This window comes from Astatotilapia calliptera, chromosome 14 (assembly GCF_964374335.1).
Source record: "Astatotilapia calliptera chromosome 14, fAstCal68.1, whole genome shotgun sequence".
In the NCBI taxonomy this organism is placed as follows: Eukaryota; Metazoa; Chordata; class Actinopteri; order Cichliformes; family Cichlidae; genus Astatotilapia; species Astatotilapia calliptera.
In genome coordinates, this window is record NC_137435.1 from 6555903 (window position 1) to 6579799 (window position 23897).

The window sequence follows — 23897 nt, forward strand, 5'->3', positions numbered from 1 at the left end:
CTCGCTCCACTGTGAACAGTGACACTGATGTTCTTTAAATTTCCAGTTCATGCCAGGCTTTAGTCTTGGTGGTTCCTGAACATCTTAAACATTTTTCTCTTTCCTGAGGGCGACAGTTGAGGTCCTCCTTCAGACCTTGGTAAACTGGTGATGTAACCAAACAACATGTACTTGCATACAGTTGTTTTAACCAATGATACTGAAAACTTTCATCCACTCTCGTTTGAAGATTAGAATGGAATAGAGCTTTATTGTCATTGTACATGTACAATAAAAGTATGGGTGCTCCACACCAACTGTGCCAGAGGGAAAAAAAAAAAAGAAAAGAAAAAAAATCGGGCATGTATGTTGAGGGTCAAGCTCGATGCAATACATAAGCGTCCTGAAACAAAGAGTAGGTGAATGACTGTGCAGGAGATAAGAAATATTTTTATTTAAAAATATCTGCAATAAAACACACATTTACAAATATTTGGAAACAATTTAACTTTGCAGCTAGTACTAATATTGTGGAGAATTGAAGCGTGGTGACATGTTACAGCAGAAGAGAAAATTTAAACTAAACCTGTGTTTGACCATTTTGTGTTTAGAAAAGGGAAATGAGGTTTTTTTTCAGAGATTTCAGCTGAACTTGTGAACTGATCCATAGGAGGTAAGCTGCAATGAGCTTGCTGCCTCAGAGCTTTTAATTCAGAAGTCAGGGAGGAAAAATATAAAAAAAACAAAAACAAAAAACAAAACAAACAAAAACAGTGTTGGGAATTTCTTAAGATATAGAGTTACATGTATGAAATAGGTAACAATCACACTGGAATCTACTGTGCAGGAAATAACATTATTCTCCATTAAAACATGATAAAAATACACAAAAATAAAACATTTATTTACATTCAAAAATATTTCATCAAGCCCCAAATCACAGTGCACCTAAATTGTGTTGTAACTGCTCTTAAAGCATGTTCCTCACTGCAGCTACTATTGAGAGTAAAAGCCACTTCATGGATAATCAGAGTGTTTTGTTTTTTGTTTTTTTTTTAAACTGTGGCACTCCTCCTCAGTCCTCATTTATGTCCATGCCTTTGGCCTTATTTGACAATACAAACTAAACTCCTGTCTTTTCTTTGATCCAGCCACGGAATTTGGTAACTGTTGTATAGATGCCTGGTTTGTTTCTGCGAGCACAGCCATCACCCCAACTGACCACTCCAGCCAGGAACATACGATTGCCGGAAGGACAGGACAAAGGACCCCCAGAGTCTCCCTAAAGCAGAAAAATGCACAGGAACACAGGTAGACATGTTAGCATAGAGGCAATACATGGGGATGGTGTGGGGATATTATGAATATCCAATTATCCTCTTGACTTCTGCAGCGGGCCAAAAATGAAAATCAAAACAAACACATTAATTCTACTTTCTAAGGTGAAATTCCTCTGCTTACCCCATTGTATGAATGCATGTCACATTCTATTCATATACTATTCATCAATATATCCAAGACGACCTAAAACTGTACATGTTCTCTCATGACATTTACAGATTTAGTTCAATCAATTAATTCCTCCATCTACATCATGCCACTGTCTGCAGCACAAGCAGGGTTTTTTGTGTTTTTCCCCAAAAAAACAAGAAAGAAGAAAAAAAGAATATCAAAGTACCTGACAAGCATCAACTCCTCCACTTAGAACACCAGCACAAAACATCCGAGATGTGATCTGGCCCCCCATCAAATCGTCACACACAGCTTGGTTTATGATTCTGACTGAAGCCTTTTGGAGCACCACTGCAGCAGATCCTGAAACAAACACACACACACACACACAAAGAGGAAGTCACATCACTGGGCATCTTTAAAAAGTTGAAAATGCTTGTATTACAAGTGGTGTTTATATAAAGACATATAGTAGTTTACATTGGCTGATTTACAAGGTGTGTACAAACCCAAAGAATAATTACTAAAACTAAATCTAAAACACAGAAAAACAAGAGAAATTATTTCATTTTATGCTGATTTAATGTGTAATGTTGAGCTCAAGTTCAGGCTTTTATATTTTTAGTTTTGGTGGCTACAAATATTTGTTAAAGTGACAAATCATTTACTCACCTCCTTCTCGTGTGGCACCCCACCCAGTGATCCACACATCCTGGCCAGGTGGAAACTCATGTTGCGCAGCTGGCAAGCAGATGGGTTTTATGTAGTCACTGTAGGTGACAGGACTGTCCAGCTCCATCAGGGCGATGTCATTGTCAAAGGTGTAGTGGTTGTAGTTAGGGTGAGGTATGACCTGCTTCAGATTCCTCTTTTGAACTGGACTTTCTAACATTTTCTGTGTATGAACGCCGAGGTAAATTTCCCAAGAGCCAGGCTGGGAGAGTCTGAGGAAGTAAGCAACAAAACAGATGAAGGATTTTATTCACGGTCTCAATTATTAATGAACTTATAATAATTAGCATATTATGTGGCACTATATATAATTCCCATTATATGGCATTTTTAAAATATACTTTAAGTCTGATTTCTCAGTGCTTGTTGAATATAATAAGATGCAAGTCTGGCTGTGATAACTGCTTGCAAAATGGCAAGGGCCGAATTATTTTTCACCACATTCAAGGATTTTGTTGCAATTTAAAAAACGTTCAATTTACATCTTTCAAGTGAAACTATTAAATTCATGATTTGCTTATTTTAGCTTTATTATTTAAATAATTTAAGCAGTACCTGAGGCTTTTCTTAGTTTTATTAAAGTGTATAACAGAGTTGTTGTTATACTGACTGCGTACCATACTCTACTCTATGTAAAGATATTTAAAGTCTTGAAAAAAGGATAAATTAACTGAAGTCACACAGAATTTGTAAACAACTTTGATTTTTCTAAAGTAGACTTAAAAATAATGTACTGAGGACAAATATTAAATCTGTTATACGCCAATGGTACTCATTTTCATTCATCTGGATTATAAGATCTTCTAAATATGTAAAATAGGAACAACAAGCAGAGACAAATAGCTCTCATTTTACACAGAGACAATATAAGATCGTATTTTTCACAAAAATCAATGTACTGTGTCAAAGAGAGACAAAGAATAGGATAAGAAGTTACTTTAAAGAGTTTTCATCTTGCACACAATGGGCAGCAGTGACCAGCCATTTCGGACTGATGAGGGATGCGCCACAGACGTGACCGTATTTTTTGGCATGGAGGCTGACCTGCCAAGGAAACTCCCCTTGTTCTGCATTCTGACCACCTACAATACGTTGGGCCCTCCCACGTGTCCCACAGTCTGCAAAGTAAACAACAAATCAGTCAAAGGGCTGGTGCGCTGCAGCTTATTGTGAACTGGGTGGAGCTCCACACCTGTTTGGATAAGACAACCTAAACTGCACAGGTGAAGGATGAATGATTAATTTAAATGTGATTTTTTTGTGACATACTGCAGTTCTCCTCATCAGATCCATCACCACAGTCCGGCGTCCCGTCGCATTCTGGATTCACTTTACTGATGCATTTATTGTCTTTACATTTGTATGTAAAATCTGTGCAGCCTACAGTTAAACCTAAGGAGAGAAGAAAAGGAGAAAAATCAATCCAAAGCTAATTCAATCCATCTCTAGCCATTTCTCTCTCGCTCTCTCCCACCATCTATCTATATGTATAGCAAAGTTGGGCTTATCTGTTGTACCTCCTGTGGCTTTTGTACAGTCTTGTTCATCTGTTCCATCCCCACAGTCGTCCGTTCCATCACATTTCAGCTTCTCAGAAACACATTTGCCATTCTTACACGTTATTTGCCCAGATTCACACCCACCTAATACAAAAAGTAACAGGCATGTTTAAGCATTTCCAGTGCTGATATGAAACATACTCCATCAATGTTACAAGGCCTTACAATCCAGCTCATCTGTGTTGTCTCCACAGTCATTCACGCCATCACATTTCCAGAACTTGGGCTTACAGAATCCATTTCTACAACTAATATCAGTGGGACTGCAGCCTGGGAAGGGGGGATAATGAACATTAAACATTAAAATGATTCTCAGGATGTGACAAATCCTCTCATAAGAATAAAGAGAGCAATTAAAAAAAAAAGTGTAGTCTTAGCATCACGACTAAATGGTACTTACTGCATTCCGCCTCATCACTCATGTCTCCACAATCATTCCAACCATCACATCTTAGTGCCGGCTTAATGCAGTTGTTATTTCTGCACTGGAACTTGTCTGGACAAGCTGTGAATGGCATGGTTAACATGAGAAACACTGTCCTAATGTCAAAGAATACTCATTATTTGAAAAACTAAATTGCTTACGATTTTGGATGTCAATGGCCTCATATTGTGCCAAAAAGCCCTGGTCCACACGAGACTCATCAGAATAAAACACCACAGTCATTTTGTTGGTGCTGCTGGTTTCTGTCACTGACCCATCAGGTTTTTCTCCACACCATCTGAAAAAATGAAATGTACTAGCAATGACACACCTGCTTTGTTCTGGCATTCCCGTTTTTTTAAAGCACAACAAGGACTCACTTCTTTCCGTTGACCTCCACATAGTCTTTGTCACAGTTTGGGTTTTTCTTTCCCAGCTGGGACAAGAGTAACCTTTTGAATACGAGCTTCACTACCTTCCCAGTAGGGACCTTAATGACAATAAAAAAAAAGATTAAAACTACATCCCACAATGGGATGTGATCTTCAGGGGTGGTACAGAGCAGAAATATGCATGAAACATGTCATATTGTTGAGTAGTACGCCATTTAAGGGACTGACCACTCACCTCTATTAACCACTCACATGTAGTTTTAGGAGGGTAGTAATTTGGGTAGTTGGGAGAAGTAAAGTTGCCTTTTGAACCTATCAGCTTCTCACCACATGCTATAGCTGTTCAAAAAAAAGAAAAAAAAAAAGAAAAAGATGCATCAGCACAAATGTCAAACACTTAAGTTGTTCCTTAAAAAACTGCAGGTAAACTTTAACTCCTACCTCTATTTCCTGTTTGAACTTGTGAGACTTGTGCTCTAAAACCTGGGAAGGACTGGTCATGAGTGGCCATTGTCACCAACATTACATTGCCAGAGGACAGAAAGCTCAAACGTTTACTAGGTAAATATTTGCCACACAACCTGTAGAAAGCAAAGAGAAAACAATAACGCTCTGAACACACTGCTAACAGACTGATACACAAGGAAGATTTGGTCCTTTAAAAAGCACATATTTCACTCTTTCGTGACATGGATTCATCCCCTGCCTTCCTTCACGTGTGGTTAAATTACTTTTCACTATCGTTCAATGTTATGTATAAAACGCTTAAAAATCAGCTTCTTGGCAGAATTTCTTTACACATAATAAGAAAATGTAACAGTGCATTACCTCTGAAAGTGACTCATTTTTCAGCAGAGGTTATATTTAGCTTCTCTACAGAAAAATGTTTACAGAAAAGTGTTTTGCTATTGCACTTATCTCATCAGGGCAGAAAAACCACTACCCACACACTCGTAAGTCCTTCCTGCGGAAAGCTTTCTGTTTTCTGATTACATGTAGTCTTGGTTATAACTAACAGTTACATTTACAGCTTCAGTCAAAGTGCTCAACAAATTCTGAACAAATTATTTGCAAGTGCTATTAATCTAAAATGAGGTTTAACCAACATAACCGCACCATTATGTACAGTTCGACGAGAGTTTCTTAATAAGTAACTCCTCCAAACTTAAAAGCAAAATATGCACCACTTAAAATTGTACCATAATAACTAAACATGTTTTCAGCAAACAGGGAACAGAGTGAAAAGTGTCTGCTGCTACAGATTGTGATAAAGGGGTTGCTTGATCTCACAACAGTGAACAGTAACCATATACTGTGTTCACTGCACATATGGAGAACAGGAAGGGCAGTTAGGAGATTTAATACCTAAGAAAAACAGCACATCAGTAATTTGTGAATATTTTGTGTTTGAGACTGGAGACGTGCACCAGAAACAGGTACTGCAAAACCTGTTGCACTAAAGTTGTAACATCTAGCAGAAACGCAACCAACTTATACCGGCACTTGAAAAATCACCACAGGCTTTTGCATGAAGAGTGCATGACAAAAAAAGTCTGGCGAAGAGTCAAGTGAAAGTGGTGCTCAGGCTCATGGTCACAAACAGCCTGCAATTACTGCATCTTTTGCCAGTTTAACTCCGTTAGACAAGAGCAGCAAAAGACATTGGGAGATGACTAATGCCATAAAACACTACTTTCGAACTGGTTTCTGATGAGTGATGGACTCCGCCAGAGCCGACCTTTGTCACCGATTCTGTTCAGAATTTTATGGACAGAATTTCTAGGTGTAGCCAAGTGGCTTTTACTCGGGTGGTCTCAGAATCTCTGCTTTTCGCAGATGAGAGGTTTCTGTTGGCTTCATCTTTATTTCATTAAGTTTAATTTTGTTACCGTTACTTTTCAATTTTACTTAAAAAGATGATTATGTCATTTTCTATCATCTTTATAAATATTACTGTACATTTAGAATTTTTTCCTGAAGCTTAATTTGAAGAAACTCATGAATCGAATTGGAAACGAAATATCGGCCAGAAAAATAACAATTAGATAATTTCCTAAAATTTTTAAGCTGCACTCCAGAGTTTACTAGCAGATTGTTAGCAGTCAAAAAGTACCAAATTTACACTTTAGTAAAAGAAATGTCAATGCAAAAGCATCAGCAGGTACATGCTTTCATATTTTACTGTAATCCTTCAGTGAGATCAGTAGTATTTCACTGTTTTACAGAAAAAAAATGAGCTCAATGAAGCGCAATAAAAATAAAAACATGTAAAAAAATTGGTGTGATGATCACGATGATAAATATTAACATAATAATAATAATAAAAATTATAATAATAATACCAGATGTAGCAATGTTTTTTTATCTGAAGGAATCTTGAAACTGATGTTTTAAAGGGCTAACTCACTCTTGCATAACCAGACTCTCGATGGGCACCAGGGAATCGTAGATTTTGATAAAATCATTCTCGCAGCTCTCTTCCAGTTCAAATGTTTCAAATACCAGCTTGACTACATAGCCGTGGTCAGCTCTCAGCTGCCACTGGATGAAGGTGTTAGGAGGATACGGACTGTTGGGAAAACCCGGTGACTCGATCTGTCCTACATAATCAACCTTGGCATGCTCTGCAAACTGCAGATTATCTGAAAGAGAAACATTAAGATTTAGAATTTAAGCTTGTGAATCACTGTCACACATTTTAAGACAGATATATTAATATTAATATTACTAAAAGTATGCAAATGAAATGTAGTTTCGTTAGTGGTCATGACCATTCTGCAGTAAGCTTTTTCCATTTTTTGATGTAAGTGAAACTGAATAAAAAAATGGTTATTTATTAAAAAAAAAAAAAAAAACATTTGGTATGGAAAAAAGAAGTAAACAAGCGCCCTTTTGGTTTCTACTCAACTCCATGGCAGAAAAATGTTCTACTCTAAAAAGAGACTAACAATAGTGAAGAAAGGTGTCGTCCCTGGTAACATGTTCTATAGTGTAAGGTATATGTGGTTTACTATTTTCGGTCTATGTAGAGGATTTGTTAGTAGCACTTCTACTGAAATGTTAAAAACAAAAAAACAAAACTTGAACACTTACCCTTAAAGGATCTTAAAAACATGCGATCATCCAGAGCTGTAAAGTTGAAAAAAAAAAAAAAAAAAAAAAAGAGAAGTAAAAAGACACAAGGTTAGGACTGACTGAAAAACAATCACAACCAGATAGAACGTGACAACTGACAATATAACAAACAAAAGTGTATGTTTGATATAGAATGACAAGCAGTTGCTTTCACTGTACCTGAAGTGACCACATTTTCAAAAGTCAATTCACTGATAGACATGCGCATTTTTTTCACTAGCTTATCTACTGAAGTCATTTCGTTGTCGACTGCTCTTTCTTGCCCCACGGGGATGTTGAACTCAGACAGGTAGTAGGCAATGACGCTGCCCTCACTAAGAGCAATGACAGCAGGGTTAGAAACAACAAACACGTGACCATTACACACACATATACATACATACATACATACATACATGGCAAGTGTGAAGGATTTATTCCTTCACACTTCATGAGCTTACCTGAAGGCCTGAACTGTAGACTCGCGGTAGTATTTTGACAATAGAGGACTTTTGGAATAGACGACTTTAAGCTGAAAAGAGATTGAAGCAAAATCATAAAAAATGAAATGAAATGAAAAATGAAAATAGTGTTGACACACAGAAGTTGGTGGCATTCTTACCTGTGAAATCACCTGCTTTGCTAAAGCCTTAAACTCTGGAGTGTTGGAGTTCTCATAGTCGTTGATAAATGCCTGGTTGGTGATCCGCATGGACCCGCTGTACATCCTCTTGACCCGCTGGTGTTTACGGACTATAGGATAACAAAAGACTCAATGTGAACCACGGCACAAGAAACATGCTTAGTATTCACTACTGCTTCTTCTCCTATGCCAAGTGTTACTGCTGTTACTTCTTGTGGCTTTCAAATGTTTCTTTCTCTCATTGAGATTTAACTATCCCTTCAGTAAACCCTCGATTCTAGCTCTTTTAAATCACGAGCTTTAAAACTGTCTAAACTTGTGTAGGTTTCCATGTGCAAACATACAAGCAGAATAAAAAGTTATTTTTGAACTTTTGAAAACCACGTATGCTTATATATTTTTACACATTTATAGAAATAAACTTGGGACTGCATTTGTTTCTTGAAGCTTGTCAGATTTCAGTGAAATTGGATGCAACAGATTGAAACTGTTAGAGAATTACAGATGGGTAGAGATGACTCATGCATGCCACAAATATAGGAATGATTTAGTTACTTAATCTTTAGCAATAAGCTTTCAACCTTGTGTTTTTTACTGTAAATTTAATTTTGTTTTTATGACATTTTTTCATTGTTTATCTGTAGCAGAGTGTGTACCATTCGTTCAACGCTGCAGGTTTTGAACAAAATGTACGTGCAGTACATTTGCCTATTAAACAGAGATGTACTTACAGTGGAAATGCCAGACTAGTATTCCAGCCATAAGAGCTACAAGAGCGGCCAAGATCACCACGCCAATCACAACCCCAATTTTCCCTGGGTGCTTTTTCTTCTCAAGCCTTTTGCTGTCCGATGCTTGTAAGTGGAAATCATTATCCCAGTCTTTCTCCTTGATGAAAGACAGACAGTTGAACAGATGAGAGAAAGATCAACATGTAAAACTCAGGTGCATTAATATCAGCCAGCTCTAAATATTAATCAAAATTACAAAGGTTTAGACTTGTGCAGATAAAGGTGCAAAGGAGAGCAAAGCAAAGCATCTCACGCCCTCATGAAAATATGATCATAAAGATAAGCAACAGCAGCAGACAGCAAGCCAACACTTGCGTATTTAAGGAATGTCCCTGCTATTGGTGACCTACATAACTGTTCTCAGATACAAGAAGTGTGACACATTGAAGCTTGAAATGTTATAATAGTTTTCTTTTGAAATAATTTTCCAACTGAAAGAGACATTAAAAAAATCTGTGAGCAAAAAATTGGCTCGTGAGCAACAGAAAAGAGAGATTCACTGTCTTGTGCTGTTAATGAATGAAACGAGAACTTCATGCCATGACTCATGCTCTGCTGTTACCTTTCAGAGGTGAGACTGGGGGGGAGGGAGTACAAAGGTTTCAGCATGTAAAATCCTGTCAAACCTGCTTGGCGGCAACTACTCACAAACAACATGTTTCTGTAAGTGCTTTGTGTAGCGTAACATTAATAAAAGAAATAAAAGACTACGACATGCTTTAGCCTTTTTTTTGCTTTATAAACCACTGGAAAGGCTTTCTTTCTGCCTGTTTAAACTTGAAGCTCATTATATAATTAAATAATATATTATTTTCCATTGATGAGGTCATGACTCAAGCATATAAATGTGCTGCTTTGGCAGAATAGCTATTTGTAAAGAGCAAGCTTTATATTTGTCACAATTAATCATAATGTTAAATGCTAACTGAAGAGTTTATGCAATCTATATCCACTTCATTGTTCTCATGTGCGGATTCACTGATCAAGTTGCAACGTAAAGGGTCTAGGTTAATAAAAGGAAGAGTATATCTCATAGAGCCCCATCTACCTACTACTACTGTGGTTGCCTTTGCAACAAAGATATAGTACTAAGATCCATTCATATATGTAAAAACAGTGTATTTAAACTCTTCGTGAAGCTCAAAATGTAAGTCTTAGTGTTAGGTTAAACTGTTAGAGAAAATTTCTTTAAATGGCCCAACATCTAAAATGTCAGGTTTTAACAGAAAATTGCTAATTATACTTGAAGAACACATACAATCAGAACAGTCCCAGCCCCTCTATCAACAACCACGACATGCACGGTACAGCAAAGCAACGTAGAAGTCAAATACCATTCACACCTGCTCCACTGTGCAAAATCTTGACACTATAAGGGACTAGAGCTGGGCGATATAAGATTTTTTCATATCACGATATGTTTTTTTCATTTCAGGCGATAACGATATCTATCACGATATAAGCCAAATAACTATATTTGTAAGATTTAAATGTGCCGTTGCTCACAAGTAAAATGTGAAATAATCAGCAGCTTGTTTTTATTTAAATATTTATTTCCCATAATAAGTTCAACAGGGTAGATGTACTTAAGGAACATGAGACTTTTTCAGATAAATAAAGGCAAATATTGCAAAATACACAAAAGGCAGCCGCTAAAGCGTTTAAGTTTCAAAATAGAACAAACGAAACAGACTAAATTGTCAATTCCACTTAGAAACAAAATATTAATTCTAAAAATAAATCTTAGTTTGTTTTACAGAAGAACAGACAAAATTGACTAACTTTTGTCAATATCAAATAAACTGAGAACTAAAAGGAAATTCTCAATCTCTCCTTGTTGTATAGCTGAGCTTTTCAAACAGTTTTAACAGTTACTTTAGTCTGACAAAAGCCGAATGACGAATTAGCGCTTCCAGTCAGAGACTGAGGCTACGTCCACACGTACACGGGTATTTTTGAAAACGGAGATTTTCCGTTTTCGTTTTAAAAAATAATCCCGTCCACACATAAAGGCAGAAATGAAGGAAAACGCTGCTATGAACATGCCAAAGCAGCAGGTGGCGCTAGATTCCTAACCGTGCAGAAATGTTGGCCAATCAGAAGTCTAGAAGCCTCGGTGGGAAAAAGTAAACAAAGCTGGGGCATAGAAGCAGAACCAGTCATATGTGTGGAGGGACAGTAACTGTGTGTATATGTAAGCATTTAAACACTGCAGAGAGTAGAATTAACAGTAACAGTATTGTAGAAATTCATTTCACCGAAACAATAACGTGGCGCACAGTGTGACGTCAAAAAATGCGCACACCTTTGACACTGCGTTTTCAAAGTTTTTCTAGTCCACATGTAAATGCAAAAACGGAGTTTTCAAAAATATCCACCCTGGCCGGAGTTTTTAAAAATCTTCGTTTTCAGTGACCAAAAACGCGTGTGGACGAAAGGTGCAAACGCATAGAAAAATCTGCATTTTCAAAAATACCCGGGTACCTGTGGACGTAGCGCACGCACCAGTTTATTGTATTTCCAGACTTGCTTTCGGCACAATTTACTACAAAATTTACTACTACCACTCTGTTTTTTGTCAGACTTGAAATAGCCGAAATACCTTCACACTACGGAACTTCTATGGCTCTTCCGTTTGACAATCTCTCCGGCATTGGAACCATCATCTGTTTTCTCTTCGGTCACGCTCGGTTGATTTTTCTAGTCGGCACACTCATTTCCTCCATTACCCGGGCGGTACGGTGGCTGGCTGCTTCCCAAACAAATACACATGTGCGGCTTGGCACTTGTGCTGTACGTAACAAGTCACGTGACGTGACGCTGCGGCTGTGATTGGTTCGGCTCTGCGCTACTTAATTTGGATTGGCTGTTTTTCTGTTTTTGTTTTGTTTTTTTAAGAGGACAAGAGCGGCGAGGTCTATCGCGATAGGTTAATTTTTCTATCGAGAAAAAGTTATATCGCGATACATATCGTTATCGTTCTATCGCCCAGCTCTATAAGGGACTAATCACACAATAACACGTTTTATTTATCGACACAATGTTACGACGTAGAGTATTCTTGGATAGATAATAATCTACAAAGGAGAATGACTAGAGTGAACAAGTTGAAACAAGGTGGAGGAATTCAGACAGCAACCTTGGGAGGGCCAGCTGCTCTGGGAACTGTGAAGGTTCCTGGATGTTTTTATGTCCAAACCCCTCAAAAATATATGCCGAAGTTACTTGATGAAAAGAAGGTTATCTAGAGTTTTGAGTACTTTTTGTCGACAGGTTCTGAAACAATAATTTCTGGCATTTTGCAGATTGGAAGATTCCATAGCTCATTTTGTTGAGTGTAATTAATGAGCTTTGGGAATGCAACCACATAAGAATTATTAGAGTTTTCCATACATCCACCCATCCGCTTCCACTTATTTAATTCCTGGGTTGCAGGGGGGCTGGACCCTATCCCAGCAGCTGCCATAAGGCGAGAGGTGGGGTACGCCCTGAGAGACAGACACTGTCACATTCACCCCTACGGGCTATTTAGAATCACTAATTAACCTAACCCCGCAAAGTGCCATTCTTTGGATCACGGGAAGAAGCCGGAGTACCTGGAACAAACCCACACAGACCCAGTGAGAACATGCAAACTTCACACAGAAAGTCCCTGACCAGACGAACTCAGGATCTTCTTGCTGTTATGGAGCAGTGCAAACCACCACCAGCTTTTATTAATTTCCTTGTAAAGGTTTGTTTTTGGCCATTATGATACGATATTATGATATACTGATTACATTTGTAAGATTTTAGAAGTATAGCACATGAATGTTACTATATTAGAATACAATTTACACAAATACTGAGTAACTTGTTATTGAGTCTCAATAAACAGATGCACAAATAACTGTGTGGCTATGTGGCACTGATTGTCTCAGTGTGTGCATTAATCGATGTCTAGATGCTCATTAAATACTCTTTAGCTATTAATTACTAATTTTGGTGATTTAAAAAGGTGAAAAGCTGAATAGGGAGTGTGGGTTGCTCAATCAACTGCTCTCGTCTGTACATGAAACTGAAAACTGTTTCTGAGTATTGAAGTTCTTTTCCACTCACTAACTTGTTTGTCTGTAGGCAAACCAGTTTTTGCTGAGTGAGTCAGTCAAGATAGCACAGCTTAATACACTGACATCAAGTAAGTGTGTGTGTGTGTAACACAAACACAAGTAGCCTTATACTTTAAGTCCGAAAAATTTGCTGAGTGGAGATGTTTCTACCCACACGTCTTTCACTGTATTTCTACGGCAATTTGGTTGACTTCGTCTATGCATGAGTATCAGGAAATAAGTAAAAACAATGTGAAGCCCCATCACTGAACAAAAAGAAGCAAGTGACTTACCGACGCTGGGGTGTATCGCGGCCCACTGCTTAAGTGATCCATCTTGGGGTCACTAATCAAATGGAAAACGACTTCAAACGTCTGAATTTCTCCTCCTCCTCTTCGCCCTACCACTCCTTCTAAAAGCCAATTTCCGAGGTGAACCTGCAGGCCTTGTTTTTTTTCTTTTTCTTTGTTTTTAAATGTGTTAATTCGACAAATAAAAACAAAAAACAAAAGAAAAATGTGTTTTTGTCCTTAAAAAAAGGCTCCTCTCAGTCGAGGGGTTCGCAAATGTCTCCCTGACGAGAACGCGTCCCCTACCTTCGTGACAACAGGTGACTACCAGACCAAACAACCTAGGGAAAAAAACTTTTTCCGGCAGCTTCAGGTTTCTGTCTCCACCCCACACACCTGTAACGACTTCCTGTTTACTTGACACGGGCGAAACATATGAAATAAAATAATGGGAAATCTATTAGATTAGATATAGATAGCGCGAGAACTGTCTTTTCTTTAATGGTGTCTGTTTTAGGTTTCACTGTAAAGGAGAGGATACACCTGTTTACGAGGTGGGGCTAGAGTTCAGGTATTCATTCAGGTGAACTGCGCTTCCAGTTCTTGGAAAAACGCTTTATTGTGATCTTATATTTGGGATTTCTACAAATATCAGCATAATTAAAGTAGGACAATGATTTAATTGTGTGATTTTTATAATTATGTTAAAGCTTCACTTATAGTTAGTATCAGTCATGTGATTGCGTGGGCTTATTCGTGAAACAGTGATGAATCACTTCTGAATCACCTGCGTTTTTTTTTTCTTATAGTGAAACGGTTTTGTTATGCCGCCAAACAGAAACAAGTCCGCGAGACGTATTTCATTCAACCAGAGTATCAAACCGCAGAACATGGCGGATTGATATAAGCTGATGAATCCGTCTGAAACAGAAAATGAATGAGAACTCTTTGAACTAGTTGAAGTACGGAAGAGGATTAGGGCCACTGGGGGGGGAGGGGAGTGGACACGTCTTTTTTTTTTCTTCTTTTCTTGAATTCTGAAGATTTTTTTTCCAGTGGCCCTAACGCTCTTCCGTATTGAAGTGATTATTTTAGTGCAATGAAAAATAAATAGGCTGTTCCGTTTTCTTAAATTTATATTTTCTGGTTTTCATTAAACTAAACATGATTACATTTTGGACAGCCGATCAAACAGAAATTAGTGTTATTATTATTTATACCTTGAGTTTTTATGTGTAGATTACTTTGAAAGTCCAATTAAAGCATTTCTTAAGTATTAACTTTTGCTCCCACTACAAAAAAAAGCTATTTATGAAAAAAAAAACAACACACCCATATGTAAGTTGTGAGTTTATTGATGTGTATCCCCCTTGTAACCATAAATCTGTTTCCACTGGTGTCAATCAAAATGTTTTAAATCACTAATATGCATAATATATTAGTTCCCAGTCCCCTCCACAATCAAGCAGGCTATTACAAGATTGAAGCCGTTTGGGTGCATAGTGAGACAGTCACATACAGAGATACTGTCACAGGAAGAGAAAGAAAAATAGAAAACAAGAAAAAAACTCAAATATATATATATTTTTTCATATAAGAACAATGCACACCACATGGAATCCTCTGGAAAAAAGCCATGATTGCAACATCAACTATACAGGCATACAAAGACAATACTAAGATAAAGAGAGAGAGAAAAGAGGATCCTAGGATTCAGTTTACTTGTTTGTGTCGATCTCTAAGCTGTAAAATTACACAAGTTTGCTTTTTTAAAATCTTTCTTCCAGAAACCAGTTCTCCAAGCTTCAACTTTCTGTGTGTCTCTGTCTGCCTGCACAGCCCTCCAGCTCCAAACTGTTTTCAGGTGGCTTTGATGTATGGCCGGCCCAAGCATGTCCCAGTGCCAAAATCCTAAAATCAACACTGCAAAATTTGTTACACATCCCAATAAAAAAAGCAAAATTTTATTACCAGCCAAAATTCATACTTTTTTTTTTTCCCACAAAAAGGTAGGCTGAGTCATTTCCTAGATTTCTTGTTCCATACTACGCATATTGTTTTATTTGTGCCTCTGGACTAGCACTGCTATAAGTTTCCATACTATTCTTTACTTTATGACCAGCAAAGCTAGCTAGAATATGAATGCACATCATTCCTAAATTTGTATTCAGAGTAGCCTCACTTATACTGTGTTTTTACTTCAACACTTAAGAACCCCCTTTAAAAACAAAGCATTGTCTGTTTGTGGTATGTCTTTGCACACCTCAGTCTATGTGACACTACACTGAAATTAAAACCTAAAGGGCGTCTGTGAAATACATAGCATGGAAATGGCTTCCATAATACATTCAACTATGTAACACATATCAGTAAGTCTTTTTATTTACTGAACTTCCCTAATGATAAAATATTTGTGTGGGCAGAAGGTAATACATCATCACATTCACTTAGTAAGGGGTTTGGAGCAGGGTTTGTGAGATGTATTTGAGCTGGGGGCCTGTGCACACCTTTCCTGAAGCTTTCTTATTGTGTGCCTGCAAACATTCACGACGACAAAGCTAAGAACCCTAAGCCAACTCATAACATCTCCCCTGGGGGAAAAAAGGTGGAATAAAAACATCTATTCTTATATATATTTCAGTTGTATATGTATACAGCATTTTGTTATCATAACAAAGAACAGAAAGTAAATAATTCATGATTTCACTTTTTTCTCAGTTGTTGTTTCACTAAACGTTTTAATTGGTACAAAGAACCTTCATATACAAGCAATCTATCGAGAGGAAAAAGAACAAAACGTCAATTAGTTTTGAGAATACCATCAGAAACTGCATGAATGACACTTTGCATGATGGGGAAACAAAAGCATAGTGTCTAGTAAGCGGGTTTATTGATGGCTGCTCAAAAATAATAAAATTTAATATGATTCGCCTTTCAAAAAAAAAAAAAAAAAAAAAAAAAAAAGAAATGTCCGGAAAAAAAAAAGTTATACATCTTGATCTGAGATAGCTGTATGATAATTACAGATAAATCTGCAGAATCACATTTTCCATTATGCAAACTGGCAAATACATCACCTTTTAAAAAGAAACATGATCAAAAAGAGCACTATAGTACAATAGTAGCAGTAGTAGAAGTAGTAGCATTACTTAAGGATTGTTTTGAACAAACCAGTAAATGGAGTTTGGATGTATGCAAATGATTTTAACAATAGCATCATGTTGGTCAGTAGTATGCTCCCCTCGGTTGCCATCCTCTTATCAGACTCTACAGCACCCCATGTAGGCTCTGGTTAGATTTGCATCTGCTCTAGGTATTTGTAGGTGGGGTTTTCATAGCCGTGGTTCTGCATCTTGTTCAGGTGTCGTTCCTCTGGTGTCAGCATGGGGTCAACCTGCAAGATAGAGAGATAGATAGACAGATGCACTTTTTAAAAAATAAGACCACTACAAAGGCCTACATATGACAACTCTTCATGCTGTGGCATACATAAATGCTGCAGGGGGACAATAATCTAATTTGCATTTCCATATCCAGCTCTATTCTGATAATTTAATAGCTAGCTGATACTTGGAATAAGAAGAGCCACAGTTCATTAGAGAGCTCTGCTGTGTGGTTATGCGCCCTCCAAATAACAGGTGGCTTACCTCCACAATGCCATGACTGATTGTGCCATATTGCCTTTTCCTCAAAAGCACCAGGCTGGTCACAATCACAGTTGCTATGGCCACTGCGATCACCAGCAAGCCAATCAGTGCACTGCTACCGAAGCTGAAGTCTTCTCCCAGAGGGCGGTAGGACTCCTAACAGGAAGAATGAGTCAGGGAAAGACAGGGAGAGCAGTCAGGAGACAACAAATGCAAACACAGCAGACCACTGAAGCAATGAAAAGAAACAGCGAAGTTGTTTTTCTGCAATAATGAAGACACTGCATGTGCGTACTAGCTACCTCATCCTACCTCGTTCTATTTAGCCATTCTGAACACAAGATTCCCCTGGACCTTTTTATGTTTAGGGTACAGAGGAATCTTGTAGTAGCTACTACTTCTGTGATATGCATATAATGAGTGGAAACATGAATATGAACGTATCATTTGAAAGTAGATCTGCTATGCTGTGCAGTTTGCCTCCAAAGCTGCACAGATTCCCAAGGCACTACTGCCTTTGCTTACTCTCTGTCCCTTTAAAGAGAACTGTTGGCAGTGATCGTTTTTTGGGGAAGTTTTGTAGGTGGTTCACTGCTAAATCAATAAAATCAGATCAATTGCAACTGTGACATGAGGTGTAATTTGTTATCACGATCAATAGTCATAATGTAATTCATGTAAGAATTTCCCTTTAAAACCCGAGACAGTAAATTATTAACAAGAGTGAACTGAAATGAGATTTCAGCCATCCTTCAAAGTTGCTTTAAAATTAGAAAATAAATTAAGTGGAAAAGAGCAGACTCTTTAAGCTACGTTACGAAACCATAGAGACAAATCAGTTTTTTTGTTCTTTGGGACACGATTGACTCGTGAATAGTGTGTGCACATGCATGCCAGGTATCTTTGTGGAGGATTGTGTAGTATCTTGGCTAGTTCGATATATGCACACAATCGCAGTCACCTCCGCTCATCTTCACAATCTAACCTGACACATATGACACAAACTAATCATATGTGGACAGCCACTGGGGTAAGGGGGGGGAGGGGATTTCACCGCTCGGTCTCACACATAAGCTGAGCACGCCCAGTTTGTGTGGATTCACATCCATCATATGAACTGAGATTTTCAATGTGTACATTCAAATACAGTCACATAACAAGCATGCACCCATGCAGAAATAACCAAAACAAGTTAGCCTCAACAAAATATGGTGATAAAAGTGAGGGGTTCAGGGGTCTGTTTCAGTGCAGTTGTTGTTTTTAAAAAAATAAATTCTGTTCTTTTTATTTACACAACCATCAGCTGCAGAACTGGTGTCTTTGCACACTCCCACACTCCCTCCTTCTTTCATCTTCTCCCACTACTGATAACTACAGTTCCCCAGAGAGCCCTTTGGAGGGTGCTGCTGTACTCACCAGCTCATCATCATGCATAACGCTGACTCTCTCTGCACTGTAAACCACTTCTTTAACATCCAGTGACTCATCAATCACCTGTCAACACAGACAGGGGAGCCCAGGTTACACTCACCACAACGTGTGTGTGAGATCGTGCATGTACGACAGAGAGAAATAGGAAGAGAGAGGCGGGGGAGAGTGAGAGGGTGTGAATGTGCAACGCAGTAAACTGTTAAGGATTATCTGTGTTTGGGTGATGATACATTTGGAGCTGTCTTGTTCAAACTGGAAGGAGAGAGGGAAGGGGGTTGCAAGCATCAACAACAGACTTTCTTCTAGGAACACAGTTAACAAGTCTTTCTAAGCAGACTGTCAGCCTCTCATTACTGAGAGCCCCGGTCTGAAGAATAAGCACGATGAGTGGAGTGGGTGCGTTCAGGAGGCAGAAACTAAATCTGCTGTTTGTAGAGACAGAGCACTCCAGAGTCTGTTTGTCACAGAACATAACCACGACGAACATTTTAGCTGTCACCACCATTTTTACATTTTTTTCCAGTTTGCTTCGCTTTCAAAAAACAAAAACAAAAAACAACCCACTAGCATTTCCAAAAAAATACATGCATGCACTCAAAAAACTTGCACAACTCACATTAACACAGACACGTAAAAGTACACGCAGCTTTACAGTTGATGTTGGATTAGCATGCGAAACAGCAAACATAACACTCGCGCACACAGCTGCCAAGCATAATTTGAAATCCATGAAGAAGACTGCTGCGCTTGGCAAAGGAAAGTAACATGCAATGACTGCTGAACAAAGTGTGGAGTTGATCTGAATGAGGGTCGGTTGGCAGAAGCCAAACGCCGACACGCAAATAGCTCAGTGTTAGTTAGCTGTAACTATGACAACATAGTTACTGGAATAATCTGTCTCGTTAAATGCTGAACTTAAGAGCTATGTGAAAGCACAGTGTACTCATTAATCTGTCTCATCAGCACAACTGTATCAAATTGGGGTTGCTGGAATGATATCTAACTGTTCGTGTCCTGTGTTTTGCTTTAACAATGCTTCTCTCAAGTCAGAAAGAAAAACATGTTTTGAGGCACGAACACAATCACAAACTGACAATAGAGCTCTTACCACATTCTCGCTGACCTTTGGTTTGCTGTTGATGATTCTCTCCTCAGCACCAATTAAACCATCTAAGCCAGACATGGCAGACCCTGGAGGAGGTAAAGGAGCACAGTCAATAACAGTAAGTTAGCACAAGCAAACAACCAAACTGGGATGGCGGTATCGGTGGTGGATAGCTGCACATAGATATACAGCTACTGTCCTTGCACCCGTTGCATCAGTCTCCTTAGTTCACTGGTAACAACAAAGACCTTTCTTCCCTTCAGCACAGAGCGAGCACTGTGAGCATGACACTGACCTTCTACAAAGGCCCCCTCGAAGTGGTGCTTTGCATTTATCTGCAATTTCTCTGTAAACATGCAGTGAGTCACTGAACGAGACCCCACTAAACGACTGTGAATATCCTGGTATTTTGTATCCCTCACATAACCGTATCACTGTAGTTCAACTCATACAAATCTTCAAAAATATATGCCACACTTACAGTTTCATACCAGGGACAAACACATCAGAAAAGGTAACGAGAGTAACATTCAGTATCAGCTTATTGCCTTCGGCGGGTGCTCCAATCTAGTCAGTACCAAACAATTAAGAATAATAAAACTGTCTTCTGATTCAGTGTGGGACAAGTATGCACGTTTGCAAGCCTCGTTGAGCAGTGGTGCCAATCACTCTGTGGCAGGGCAGGTTATCAGATTGTACTGCAGGCTGAGCATAATCTTATATCCAGCTATAACAGTCACAGCAGCATGGGAACAATGGGACCACTCATGTATATAGATTTGATAAGTCCTGAAGCAGTTTTCCTATTTTGCTAAAAAAAAAAAAGAATTTAAGTCATTTATCAACAGATTAAACAGAGTATTTCAGGCTGTGGGTCAGCAGAGGAAACACTGAGCCTCAAACAGGGACACTAAATCTACCAACTTCTATCCGGAAGTAGGAAACTGAGGAGGAAAATGAGTTTGTGGGAGGTGAAATAATTACGGTATTTTGACAAATGCACTGAGAACAGGATGACAACGAACACACAACAGTGTCTCTGACGCGGGGCTGATTGTGACCTAGCTCTATCTGATTTCAAAGCCACTGAATGTGTTATTTACCATGAAGTGATAATCCTAGTATGACAAAAAGCACAAAACATAGCTGGGGGCCAACGGAAAAAAAAAGTAGAAAACAACCAGACGGCTTCTGATAAAACAGAAACAGTAAGAATACCGAAAGGAAGAGGAGAAGGAGCAGAGTGAAACAAAATAGTAGATGGGAATGGCTTGGGGAGATGAGTGGGGGCAGAAAAACAAGATGCAACAGAGGCACCAACCTTTCTTGAAGGCACGTGGGGAGTCTGATAGATCGCCTTGGCATTTGAAATGAGCAACAGAAAAAAAGAAGGTCAGAAAAGGGAAAGGAGAGAAGAGAAAAGAACTCAGGTAAGAAGAGAAAAGGCAGGATTATCAAGCTGTGTTAATTGATTAGGAAGAGTTCAGCAGGGAAGAATCCAAAAATAAATGATAAAGATAACTAAACTCCAGAAAGGGAGCCATTTTAGAATTGGCTAGCTCTGTCTCTGGGCTGTTGGTTTGGATACTAAATGTTGCTTGGGGCTTTACTAGTAATTTGCCTTCCTTCTCGCTGGAAGCGTTCCATCCATCATTTTTTCTCTCCTTGAGGATTCAATCTTTTGATTGGCGCAGATGTAAAAAAGAATAGAACCATAACTGCTTGTTTCTTTCCCTCTTGCTTTTGGCTCAAGCTTAGTAGCAGACCCTGAGGCTTTGTGACTTTAAAAAAAAAAAATCTTAGCAGTTCTGTGTTGAAGGCTAAGCCAGTGGGAAATATGCAGGCGCAGATAAGTCTCAACCGTGGACTACAGTGCACATTTGCTTGGCTCAAAACACAATGTAAACCTATTCTCTTTCACTGTGCAACATGCTTCGTCACCACTGCCCTTCAGAAAGACTTATGCGTAAGGCCTATTGTTCTCCTCACAGCCACAGCGTTGTTCACGATCTTGCTCGTGACTGTGTCTGCTCACCCTCTGGATCTGGACGGGACCCCAAGGATGTGACCTGGATGGGCCGGTAGGGTTTGCCCTCAGACAAAGGAACTTCCACGCTCTCCTCTGATGAGACGGTGACATCTGGCTGTGATTCTGAGATGGATGACAGGAACTGGTCCATGTCAGCTTTCTGCTCTTGGAGTAGCTCATCTGCAGAAAAGGGCAAATGACAGAGTATAAACCTGGGGCATGCCGACACCTGTAAACTGGGGACATGGCAGCAGCAGCGGTTTCTAAAATAAGCTTCATTGATTACTGTTAGCATATTTTTCCCCAGCAGTCAGAACTGCTGCAAGAAACGTCTGTTCCCATTTCTGCTAACTACCAATTATTATTTTTCTGAGAGCTATTTTCCGTGTAAATCTGCACAACTCCCAACAGAACACTGCACGGCGAAAGCTGTGACCCAGTTCTGTCACTGCACCCACTCCACTTTAACGTGTGCTGCATCACTATATTATGGTTCCTTTAACGGAGCAAAGGAAACAAAAGAAAAAATATTTTAATGAGTGGACACTGTCTGCTTTAAATTGCACCACTACGTCCCAACAGGTCTAATTGGAAAAATGAGGGGTTGTGAGCAGAGGCGCCTTAAAAACACAGTAATAGCTGTATGTACAGCTGCATAGCTGTATTCAATTTTCCACAACTCAGCCTTTTCTCTGTTTTTAATAATTGGAGTGCTAAAACCTTCCATCTGGTTTCTTTTAGTGTTTGTATTTCCTTCTGCACAAAGAAACTAATGGCAAAGGATACAAATGAGTCCCAAATGAGCCAGAGAAAATGTGACGTACTGACTTCTTTCTGGCACATTTCCATTGCTGTTTTTAATCTGATTTCATCAAGTTGCCCAGGGATCTTTCATTGAACAGGACTCACCAATTTCATCCTGAATCTCTTCGGCCACATATGGCACTTTGTAGAGCAGTGACAGACTCTGGTTCATCCTCTCCTCGATCACTCGCAGGTGAGTCATCACCTGAATTAGAAAAAATAAACAGGGTATCACGTGACAAAAGAAATTAGCACATGATTCTATTTAGTTTAATTAAAACCAATCCACCAATTGGAGACAAGCGCTTTGATAATTCAAATTCAGCATCAGTTCCCAAAGACCCCCAAAAGAGTTTCCCCATTTAAGACACATAATTGAATTCAATTTATAATTTTATAGGAAACCTAAAAATCCTTAATAATGATCAAGAAGGATTATGTTTCTGGATCATGAAACATTAGTTTAAATGGCCAATTTTATGGTATTTAACACATTTCAATTACTGTAACATTAAACCAGTGAATATACACCAGTGAAAAAAACAAACAAAACAAACAAACAAAAAAAAAAACCCAAACATGATTATCCCAGAAAATCCCTCTTTGTTGCCACTGGTTACCTTTTGTCACCTAATAATATCTCAGATCACAGCATTGACTTTTCATGTTTGGAAATTTGCACAGAGAAGCTGTTCACAGTGACACGAGGTCACTGTGTGTGAAACGATTAAAATTAATCTTCAGATATTGGTGTCAGCAGGAAAAGGAGGTCGAATCTAACTGAAATCTGAAGGAAAATAATGACAAAAAAGAAAAGGGAAAAGTTGGAAACTGACTTAAAATTTTCCCCAAATGTAATGAATCACTATACAGTACAAACTTGAGGGCAGACAGCTCTCTGTTCTCCAACTAGCATATTTATGTACTAAACTAAAGAGAGCTTTTCATGACCACACATTTAAACAGAGCCGCCTCAGAGAAGAATTGCACTTTCAGGAAGTGTGCATATTCCCTGAGATGAATCCAGACTCGCTCACAGCCAGCTGACTTCCAAACATAAAACAAGTTGCTGCGTGTAATATTCAAATTAGTCTTGAAGCTCCGAGCCGCTCTGACAGGATCTGCAGCCTGTCGGCCCCAATGATCGCCACCATATCACAGTGTTGCAAAAATAAAAGCAACTCGTTTGATGGAAAAGATTTTTAAAAAAATGTGGCATGTCCAAAAACATTTCCAGTCACTACCACTATTTCTATAAACAACATGTTTGAAGAGGAGAAATATTTCAGTATTCTTGCTGCCAAAATGGTTGGCAGGAAATAAAAAGCCCCTACAGACAAAGCTGACCAGCTTTTGGCAGGTAACCGGTGTTTATTTCCAACTATGATGATTGACTGCTTTAATCTCCCAGCACATG

At 38.7% G+C, this 23897-nt stretch overlaps 2 protein-coding genes across 8 annotated transcripts in view; both read right to left on the reverse strand.

Annotated features, from left to right (window-relative positions):
* Positions 1-411: 411 nt before the first annotated feature.
* On the reverse strand, positions 412-13967 carry st14a (ST14 transmembrane serine protease matriptase a). Its single transcript, XM_026192867.2, has 19 exons — positions 13468-13967; positions 9027-9183; positions 8275-8405; positions 8114-8184; positions 7833-7987; positions 7632-7667; positions 6946-7180; positions 4980-5119; positions 4774-4877; positions 4527-4636; positions 4308-4444; positions 4123-4227; positions 3888-3992; positions 3681-3806; positions 3433-3555; positions 3101-3281; positions 2104-2375; positions 1658-1794; positions 412-1261 (listed from the first exon to the last, which is right to left on the reverse strand). The coding sequence occupies exons 1-19, from the start codon at positions 13507-13509 to the stop codon at positions 1103-1105; spliced, it is 2526 nt and encodes an 841-aa protein (XP_026048652.2). The 5' UTR covers positions 13510-13967; the 3' UTR covers positions 412-1102.
* A 2204-nt stretch (positions 13968-16171) lies between these two features.
* The window catches only part of aplp2 (amyloid beta (A4) precursor-like protein 2), a 50961-nt gene continuing 43235 nt past the window's right edge, over positions 16172-23897 (reverse strand). For 2 of the 7 annotated variants that reach the window (XM_026191433.2, XM_026191428.2), the window contains 7 exons: positions 22586-22685; positions 21683-21856; positions 20969-21004; positions 19651-19733; positions 18528-18605; positions 17112-17267; positions 16172-16858 (listed from right to left, as the gene is read on the reverse strand). In XM_026191433.2, the coding sequence (XP_026047218.2) occupies positions 16757-16858; positions 17112-17267; positions 18528-18605; positions 19651-19733; positions 20969-21004; positions 21683-21856; positions 22586-22685 (729 nt within the window). In that variant the 3' untranslated portion in view covers positions 16172-16756. The remainder of the gene's footprint in view (positions 16859-17111; positions 17268-18527; positions 18606-19650; positions 19734-20968; positions 21005-21682; positions 21857-22585; positions 22686-23897) is intronic. The other 5 variants (XM_026191429.2, XM_080288624.1, XM_026191430.2 and 2 more) reach the window with 5 other exon arrangements.